Here is a 10,920-nt window from a genome sequence, read left to right on the forward strand (position 1 = left end):
GACCCAATTTGTCCACAAGTCCATGCTGTATTGAAACATTGATCAAAATAATCAATAATCAAAAATAATATTTTACATTCTCTAATTGTGTAGACTTCCTGTGAATTAATTAAGTAATGACGATGTTTAACAATAATTTAACTTTTGAGAGCGTAACATGAAACCAAATGGACCCGTACGGGTACGGGTCCATTTGGTTTCATTTTAAGCTTAATTTATTAAAAGCTTAATTCATTTAAAAAAATGTTATTTGTCCCAAAGTGACTGCAAAAAAATAAAATAAACAATGCTGCTATTTGTTTAAAAAAAAAGGCCGTATTATACCCTGTATAACATATGCAATGTGCCGGGTAGCTCTGTTTACAAAATGCTGTAGGCCTACTTCAACTGTTTTCATTATATTTTATTCTGTATCATATGATACAGAATAAAATTTGGTCTTGTAACGTCAGTTAAGAGTGTGACTGTAAACGTAATTAATGTTCTATTCTATCTCAGAAAGGAAAGGTCCTCCAAATTGATCGAGCGCGCGCACACGCACGCACGCACAGTCGCACACCCACGCACACACACACACACACACACACACACACATATACACACATACACACACACACCTCACCATCACAGCGGATGACTGCATACATTGTAAACCCTGAATAATTTTCAATAAAGTTTATTTAAAAAGCGTAAGCTGCATAAACCCTGTCGGGACGGACAGATGCCAGATTCACATTGACAGTGTGTGGGTCATATTCAGTGCATTAGGTTCAGCATATCCTGCTGGCTGCTGAATAATACAGTATGGACTCTAAGCGAGACAATAATAAAGACCATGGAGGTAAGTTGTGAAGGAGAAGCATTATGTTGCTATATGTTAGCAATTTAGCAATACGCTATAGTGTTCCATTCATTCATATCCAGCCGTATAAACATGTGTGGGACAGTGGGTGTGTTTCTGTAAAACAATCCCACAAGACCAAAGAATCATCATCACCTCAGCAAACCACAACCATTCACTTTCATGTCAATCCACACATCTTGCGGTGTAGCATAACGCTAAGCTAACATCACCACCTGTGCCATGCATGCACTGTCTTAGCCCCTCTTGGAACCCTCGTAAAAGGTTTCTGACATTTGGATGTTTACAAAAGGTAAACATCCAAATGTCAGAAACCCTTTACGAGGGTTCCGAGAGGGGCTAGCACTGTCTGTAATCCCCATGATGATGATAATCCATTTCCCTTTTCATATCAATGCCCCTTATTTATTCTGGTTTTGACTTCTGAGCCACGGACCACCATTTGATGACATTTAACCTCTCGGACCCAAAACTACAGAATATTTTGTTATTGGATAAGATTTTGTCCACAATTCCATGCTGCATTTGATGTGGCACTGCACATTGGTAGCCTACCATGCATATAGAGATTTTACGCTCTCAAGAGTTAAAGATCTATAAGGGTCCATTTGGTTACCAACTGTCCATCATTTAGCTGGGGACCACCAGGAACCCCCTCAAGGACCACTGGTGGAGTGGTGGTCCCCAAACCACTGGTTGAAAACCACTGTCCTGATGATGGCAGGGCATCCCATATTGCATGTTTGTCTTAATAACAATTTAAAATACCCATTTTAATAAGAAGTAAAACTACAACAATCTCATTCTCTATATATACTGTGTATATACTGTATGTATTGGTATACTGTATACACAGTGTTGTAGTGCTACTTTTTTAAGTGGGAGGGACGCCCCATAAGACACATGCACATTGTGTGCATGTGTGCAACGCGCACAGACACACTATTTAAACATGCAGACGTAGGCCTATAGCCTATTGGGTTTAAAATGCTTAATCGTATCCATCAAAGTAAATGACAAGTCAAAAAACATATTTTTGCTAAATAATCATTTTAGACATGAGATAAGTGGGGGGATGGCACTCCTTGAGGACAGGAGGTTCCAGGTGGTCTCCATACAGATGAATTAGGGACTTTAAGCAACGACTGTTTTCAGGACGGCTCCTCTAGGCGGCAGTACGGCGGCTATGATGCAATCGCCGTAGCTGTCGGCGATGGGTTCCCACCCATTTTCTTTTTAAACACCCCGTTGCGTGTCAGCTAACTTGCCGATATTGCTTAGCCTATTCTTACATGCACTGGACATGAACAGCAGTGGAAAGAGGAAGGTGCTGAAGCAATCTGTGTTATTCTAAAACCGTTTTAATAAACATGGTTATATGACATATGGTATTAGTGTTATCTCTTCATTCAGAGCATGCCAACACATTACACATCATAAGAGAGGTGATGGAGCAATCGGTGTAAATGTATGACAGCTACTTTCAATAAACTTTATTTTATGACATGGTGTTGTAGACACTACGTGTAAGTGTAGGTTCTTCCGTAGTAGAAAGTAGATGTATCGAGCACTGATCCATTTCCGGTTGCCGAAGCGGACTGCCGGAGCTGTCGTTGCTTAAAGTCCCTAATACTGTATGGAGAGTTTGTACCCAAATGGTAGCCTGGCTTGGCCAGCCTCATAGCGGGGATTCACTGAAGATTCTTCCCCGCATATGCGGGGAGGAAACATCAGTGAACCCTCGCTATGAGTCTGGCCGCGCCAGGCTACCCAAATGGACTCTTATAGATCTTCAACTCTTGAGAGTGTAAAATGAACTCATTTTACACTCTCAAGAGTTAGAAGAATTGTTATTTTGATCAACGTTTACCTATTATCTCTCCTAATGGTACCACATCATTACAGCATGGAATTGTGGAGAAAATCTTATCCAACGAAAACAAAATATTCTAAGTCTTGGGTCTGAGAGGCTAAATGTCATCAAATAGTGGTCCGTGGCTCAAATGCTGAACAAAGATATTGGACCTTGATTTGAAAAAGGTTGAAAACCACTGTTGTAGCTGATAAACGACAAGAGAGTATGTGTCCGGTTGTGACTCCTCTCATCGGGAGCCGGTAATGAAACTGCCATGTCTTGTCAGATCATGGAACATAAGTGGGCTACTTGAATTGGATGGTACAACCTTACTATTTATAGATGGCTGCAGGGCTTGTCTCCTTGTTTCTCTGTGAACAGAAGAGACAATAATCTGAGACCTTGCTGAAATAATGACTCGCTCACAACGCACGCGCGTGCGTGCGCTTGTGCGTGCGTGCGTGTGTGCATGCGTGCACTGAATTTTCATCGTTCTTCTTCTTTCAGACACAGCCTTTGAGAGGATAACTGCCGTACAGCTCAAGTCACATACAGGGGAATTCAATTTGGAATCTATTTTGTTCCTCAAATTCAGAGGACTTGGTAAGGTGTAATGATTATTCTTATTGTTTTTTTATGGATATGGATGAGGATTTTTCATTTCCTTAACCCATTTAGACCTGACACTAGATTCTACAAAATGCTTTCTGAAAAACCTATGTTTCTGTGTCAGTGGTGCTCAAAATATGTCATGTCAAGGAGCCCCAGAATTATCTGTATTTGGCTGCAGACCCCCATCTGAAAATATGTAGTTCCAGGGACCCCCCAAGAAGCAAAGATTTGAGTTAAAACCGTTCACTCTGAAAGAATATATATTCAACGATTTGCGCCACATTTTCACGATTTACAAGTTGAGTGCAGCTCTATGAGCTTATAGTATAACATATTGCTTAAAACACCAAAAGGGGTTCCTGTCCTGACTGGGTTAAATGGATGCTTCTTTAACCGCTTATGTGAGTGTACAATGACTTGCCCAAAATAGAGGCGAGGAGTGTTTTTATTTAACATTGTCAAAATGTGTGCGAATGTGTGCTGTGTGTTATACTGTAGGAATCCATGACCTCGGCTGTATTGGGGAATGCATCAATTTGGAGAGACTGGACCTTTCTGGAAATAACATAACAAACTTGGCTCCCCTCTCATCTCTGCGGCTTCTTGTTGTGCTCAATCTGTCTGCAAACAGGATTTCCAATTTAGGTACAAATTTCTGATCCAGTGGCATTTCCTCTCCTTTCTGAAAGAACTGCTGTTTAATAGAAATGAACTTGATGTGTGTGTAATTTGCTCTTCTAATTTCAGAACCCCTTGGCAGCTGTGACAGTTTACAGAGCCTAAATGTGGCTGGCAATGCCATAGCAAGGTATCATTATGTAACATGTCATGACTGTCTCGATGCCATCACCAGCTTTCATTATGCTGTCTAATATGGCATGGCTGAATGCCACATCGATGTATCATTATAATATAATTACAATCGGACATGATTCAGACTTAGTGCCATACATGCAGGTATCATTATGTGACGTGATGACCCTGACTCAATGCCATATCCAGGTATCATTCTATAATCTGACATAATGACTGACTCAGTACCATACCCAGGAAACATTATTATTTAACATGACTCTGACTCAGTTTGGAGTGATATAAAGGAATGTTAATGGCAGCTTTGACGTTATTTCTTCAAATTAATTATTCATTTTGTTGTATGTTACATTACACCTTACATTTAAGAGCTGGATTAAGTTAAAGCGGCATTATGTACATTTGGTTGGTCTCCCTGCTCTTCTATTTAGATCGTGTCAAAGGTCATGATATGACTTTTGTGTCATATCATATTATGATATGACACAAATGTTGACCTGATGGGTCAAGTTACATTTATCCCCTGAGAAAGCAGGCAGGCTCTATTAGCTCAATGATAAAAATGGAAACCGGGTTCAAATCCGGGGTGGAAGAGGAAAGTTACATAGTGCAGCTTTAATCCAGAACAACAAACAAAAATAATGATTTGATGGTAGTTTACAGAGAAGTGTTCAAAACTGTTTTGTTCATTACTATTTTGGTACTCTTTTTCAACAGCATTGAGAACTTCCACTACCTTCAGTCGTTGAGAAAGCTAGAGAACATACGACTAAAAGACAACACTTATAATTATACCAATCCAGGTAAAGTTATATGACCATTTCAGTTATTTGAATACAAATGCTGCTGTCGCAATTAAGCCCATATATGGAGATCCCTGATGTCATCAATATTAGTATATAATATGGATACCGTATATGTCAGAACCTGTTCTGACATTCCATATGTTGATCCTTCCCCATCCATCCTTCCTCTTCGATGTCTCCCTTTTGACTGATACCTGTCCATTTAAACTCTAGACGGGCCTGCCCCAAAGTTATTTGTGCAGCCGCGCCCGGCAGCCGGAAAAAACTAGAGTTCTCAACAGGCCCGAAAATTAAGGCCCGGCCTTACCTGGGCCCTCATCAAATCCTGTACACTCAAGACACTGCCCCGATGCCACCCTTAGATCTCCATATATGGAGCTGACCTGTTCTGACATTCCATATGTTGATCTGACCTCATCTAACCCTATACACTCAAGACACGCTCCATATACTGTATGGCCTAAAGGGCGAGGTTGCGCCCTCAGGTCCTCAGGTCTCGCCCTCAGGTGTCCTACTGGTACAGTATATGAATGTATGTGTACATGGGTGCTCGGATGGCAGTGTTGGCACAATCATTATCTACCTGCCCACTACCGTGGAGTCTAGGGGTTCGAATCCAACGCTGTGCATCCAGCTTGGCCAAGCATTTATTTACGAAAACAATTGCCGGGGGGGAAGGTCAAAATGTTTTTGGCTACTTATTTACAAATATTTCCCATATTAGCCTATATGTATTGTACATGGTTTCTTTCTTTATCCATTCTCATACGTATTAGGGATGGGAATTATCGATTAAGTCATTAATTGATAATTGATACGTTTTGATAACCTTATCGATCAATTAACCGGTTAGTCGATAAGCGCAGTTTTTATTTGATCTGAGAATGTTAATTTCCCTCAATGTCTAACATAAAAATCTACACTTTGCTGATCTACAGAAAGAATACAAAAGGCATATTATATTCCTTAGTCATATATTTATTTGACCATTTGCGATACCAGGCAATGGAATCTTTGTAAGTTTGTAAGAGGAAGATAATTACATGAAAAGTGCACTGTCTTGTCTGTCACATCACAAGACGTTTCTGTGGCTACCATGGCTGGTGGGAACCTTTTTTTACCGGCCCACATGTGCGTTCCTCGGCCACGTGCACCTGCAGACGGCACAGAAATCCACCCAATGATAGAACTTCAGTATTTTCGATTAATTATTAACTTAAGTTTAATTGAATAATTTCTTAACAGCGATTAACTATTAACATCCATAATATGTATGTTGTCTCACACAGAGACACATTACTGTCAGTAAAATAAACTAAAATCATGTTTTTGTTTTGTTTTAGTTTGCAGGAACACACCATATAGAAATATACTCCTAGAAATGTTCCACAACATCAAAGTACTCGATGGTAAGATGGTTTTTGCATGATTCTTTTGTTTGTTGATTGGTAACATCCGTCCCTCCAGGAAAATAATAATAATACATATATAATTCTTTATTTTCTTTCCTGTTTTCAACTGTAGGTGAAAGAGTGGTTGGCCGTGGGAGTGAATTATATCAGTTATGCAGAGATATAGATGACACCATCAAAGGTACATTCACCTTCTGTTGTACCCCTTTCTGAATGACAGGACTAGAAGCTTGACTAGCAGGATTAAAAAAATAAATGGTGTAACGCAGAAACCTGCAGCCTGTACAATGAGGTACATCGGTGTGTGTCGCTGTTTGATGTGAAGGAAGGAAGGGAGGGCGGGATAATAACCCTAGACCCAAGTCAGAATACTTATGAATAGTCTGGGGCAAGTTGGGAGGCACGTGGAGTGCTGGTAAGCTCGATCCTAGCAACCAGACACCACGTCGAAACTATTCTGATTCTAGTAAATGAATAGGGCTGTCACGATGATGATACTTGACAGTTAATTTTCACAGAAAATAATTTGGATTATGGTTTAATTGTCTTTTTGGCATTGAACATTGGAACAGTTAAAGAAAAAGAGAAATTCTGTCCTTTTTAAGCTTTGTGAACAAATATGGCACTAGCAGATTTATCATAACTTAAATATACAAACCTACTATTGAAATATACAAATTAATAACTGACAATGACTAGTACCAATAATGAAAGTAAACAATGTACTATGGCTAAAAGAGGCCATATCCTTGTCATCCACAGTACACCACAGAAATGATACTGTAGAACTCCCTGGTCTGGCTGGGTAGATGAGGGCAAGGAACGCTAACAACATGCTGACCTTATCTCTATGCAACAGGATGATGCCATTAAAAGAGGGTGGGCAGCATCGTTTATTCAGGACGGGAACCCCTTTTGGGTGTTTTAAGCATTATGTTATACTTTAGCTATTGAAAAATAGCAGATCTACAAGCTCATAGCTGCGCTACGAGCTTGTAGATCTGCTATTTTTGCAAAATCGTGAAAATGTTGCAAATCTTTGAATATATATTCTTCAGAGCGAAATTTTTTTACTCAAATCTTTGCTTCTTTGGGGTCCCTGGAACAACATATTTTCAGATTGAGGTCATGGCCAATTACATATAAGTTTGGGGTTCCTTCACATGAAATAGTTTGAGCACCACTGATACAGAAACAGGTTTTTCAGAAAACTGTCATGACTTAGAAGATTTATTTTTGAATTTTGACCTCAGGTCTTATTGGATTAACACTGATGCTGAACGAGGTCGTTATCAATTAACTTGTGTAACTTGTGAATGGGAGTCAAAGTGTTAAATACTGCAACCCGAAGTTCTGAATGATGTCAAAATGTGGTTATCACCTCCCTTTCCAAAGAAAAGAAAAGTAGTTTGGTCGCCCAGACACAGGCATACAGAGTTGACTGGAATGTATAGCTAGATGTGTAGATGAGTAGTTTGTTACATATTGTGAGGGTTGTATTTGACATCTTACCCTTTGTTTTAATCTCTGTTTAGCTGGTTTATACAAGAATGGACAGCTCCCTGATCACTCTGATTGCAAGCCATGGGTGGAGGACAGTTTTTGGGAAATAAAGAGGTCAAACAACAATGCCATTATTGAAGAAGCCTACAAACAGTTCAGTGGTAAGAGTTCTTGTTTTTGCCCAGAACCATTTTCATCAGAGCAGCATCAATGTGCAAAATTGGTTACCAAGTGTTGTAGTTGTACTCCAGTGTCAAATCTCCCATTATTTTCAGATGTCCTTCATGAATGCAGACTCCTGAACAACAGAGCAACACACATGATTTCACAAACGGAACGATCCCTAAGCCTCAAGAAGCAACCAAAGCAGTATGCAGTCTGAAATGGTATATTTTTATGTTTTGTGTGTGCGGTTGACGTTTTTGCGTCTCAATGTACTGTAGTTTTCTTGTCTTTGTTTTTTTCCCCTTTATTACTGTGCTATATCCAAATGCTTGACCACTCACATGCTTGATGTTTCCTGCAATGTGAGACGGAAACTGTCCCTGTGTCCTATGCATTAGGTTTGAGGGATGATACAACCCTGAGTGATTTCAAAGCGTGATCCATGCTGACATCCCTATAGGGCTGTTTATTCACACGGTGCATTCTGCAATCTGCTGTAGCATTTTAGGCTATGCTGAGAGCTGTGCTTTAGTATTTGTGTAGGTTTTCTCTTATTAAGAATACTTTTCCATTTTGCATTGCTTGGTCCTTTTGGGAACTGAAATGTTCCATATTGTAAGCTGGCGATGGAAGCTTAGCTTAGTTTCTTGTAATTGGTGAGTTTTATATCATACATTCTAGTATTAGCTTAACCAAATGGTGGACAGTACAGCGCTTACAAAGACTGAATGTAATTCATACCTCAGTAGTGTATTTTCATTTTTATACCATGAATATGGTGTAGCTTTGGACAGCTAGATTGTGCATAATGTCCATAGATAAACTCTTCACAACAATTGTCAAACAACCACACAATTAAAATGTTGCCTACAGTATATAGCCATGCATCAGAATCAGAACTATCCATTTTTACTTATACAGTTGTTTCTATGAACATAGATCTGTACTTATTCATCTTACAATCTGTTTGCTACAAGTCGCAAGTGATGCTTTGTGAATCCAAATTAAAGGAATGTACTGATGGTGTACTTACTGTATAGTATGCCACTGTGTCTGATGCAATGCTATGGCTCCTCCTGCTGGAAATGTGGTGTCAGAGTCAGACAACAGACCTTGTTGTAGTGAGTGTTGCTAAACTGCCAGCAAGACCTTATTTCCTTGCCGGCAGTGCCATTTCTGTCTCATAACAGAAACTGATAAATAAGCTGCTCTTTTCTTTTTAAATTAATAAAATCTAATTTTACGTTAATTTGATGGTGTGATCTATGTGTTAATAGTTTTGAGTGTTTGAAATGCATTTTCTTGGATGGATAGATCCATATCTTAAAGTTCAGGTTTTTTGGGTGATTGTCAAATTGAGGTCAGAAAACAAAAAGCAAAAACAAAAGAAGAAACATAAAAATAATTATGTTACCATGCAGAGGAGATCAATTAAGTCAGGGAAATAAAGAATGTTTGAGTGCTTTTACCACAAACAGTAGGCTACAGGTAAAGGGTTTTCTTAAGTGGGTCCTAGTTATTTTCAAGCTTTTGCTACAAAAAGTATACAACTGAAAGGTCTCATACAGCTTTTTCCACAAAGAGTACAAGTAAAGGCTTTTCCCTGTGTGGGGGGTCCTCATGCTTTCTAACATCAGATATTGACTTTGCTGCAAGACTGTACAACTAATTCTTTTTTACAAGGTCCAAAACAGATTTACACATAGTACCTGAGAATGAGTTAAAATATATGGTGCGTTGTTGTGTATAAAAATCCGGCGACCCAAGGATCAATTTGTTGGAAAGATGGCGAGAAAGGCCATTTAATGGATCAAAATAAATGATATCTATTCTGTAATGCTAATTAGAAAGGACTGTAAATATATACCTTCAATAACCCAGCAGGGAGACCAAATACCGTGCTGTATTTACCTTACAAATGAGTGGATAGCCCTTTAAATCTTGAATGACAGCCACGGTACCATAAAAAATAGAAGGATACCTTAAAAACGAATTGGAGACAGAGGAAATAAAGTTCTGAGAGGAAGTTTAAGGTTTTAACTGTAATTTTTAGTAGGTAATAAAGTCAATTTACATAGAGAATGTGCTACATGGTTCAGATAATAATAATAATAGTACAATACATCACTATAATTTAGAGTATTCAATTGTTCCAATATGGATCCGAACTGAACCTGAACCTGAACCTCTTCACAGTATGTTCCTGGCTTATACTGCAGATCACGTCAGTTGTTGATAAACGTTCATTGGCTGGTAAATAGTTCATATCCGTAATATCCACGGTGGTGCTGGTTGTCGAGCACTCATTGGACCAGCACATGGATGATGAGACTGGTATCATTGATGTCGCCTCAAGCCAGGAGAACGTGGACGCTGGCGTTGCCAGGCAACCTGTTGATAACTTTCCCTGCACTGTGAACTTTCGACAGAGAGAAACACTCCCTGACTCCCACTGAGCAGCTATCTCTTTTCTCACTAGGCATCAAGGTCAAAATAATACATGTAGTCTCGAATCAAAATAGACCTTTCATTATGGCAAGTTTACTTGACTGGGGACAGACAGTATGGAGACCGAATAAGGAGTAAACAAGATATAAGATATTAAATCTGAATGTGGCGTCAGGAAATCCATAATATAAATATGATAAAATAATATAAAGGATAAGATGAACAATCCTGTGTAAACAGGCAGTAGGCTAAGAGTAAAATGATGATAAAAGGGCAAGATGACAAAATATGACCTATATGGAACACGGTCTGGGCCCAAAGTTCTATATGTGTTGACCAACAGAATATGGAGTGGCCAACTTGACATGACGTGTCAGAATTTATCTAACATGCGTGAGCATGTGTATCTATCTATTGCTAGTCATTCTGTAACCTTGTGTCACC

The 10,920-nt window shown here is 39.2% G+C and overlaps 1 protein-coding gene across 2 annotated transcripts; it reads left to right on the forward strand.

Annotated features, from left to right (window-relative positions):
* Window positions 1-646: 646 nt before the first annotated feature.
* On the forward strand, window positions 647-8,498 carry lrrc61 (leucine rich repeat containing 61). Of its 2 annotated transcripts, XM_079501119.1 has the most exons (10): window positions 647-841; window positions 3,225-3,320; window positions 3,828-3,974; window positions 4,077-4,137; window positions 4,860-4,945; window positions 6,292-6,357; window positions 6,473-6,541; window positions 7,896-8,024; window positions 8,139-8,249; window positions 8,427-8,498. In XM_079501119.1, the coding sequence occupies exons 1-9, from the start codon at window positions 805-807 to the stop codon at window positions 8,243-8,245; spliced, it is 798 nt and encodes a 265-aa protein (XP_079357245.1). In that variant the 5' UTR covers window positions 647-804; the 3' UTR covers window positions 8,246-8,249; window positions 8,427-8,498. The 2 variants fall into 2 exon arrangements, with proteins under 2 accessions (XP_079357245.1, XP_079357244.1); XM_079501118.1 differs by having other exon boundaries at window positions 8,139-8,498.
* The last annotated feature ends 2,422 nt before the right edge of the window (window positions 8,499-10,920 follow it).

This window comes from Electrona antarctica, assembly GCF_951216825.1.
Source record: "Electrona antarctica genome assembly, chromosome: 5".
Classification (NCBI taxonomy): Eukaryota; Metazoa; Chordata; class Actinopteri; order Myctophiformes; family Myctophidae; genus Electrona; species Electrona antarctica.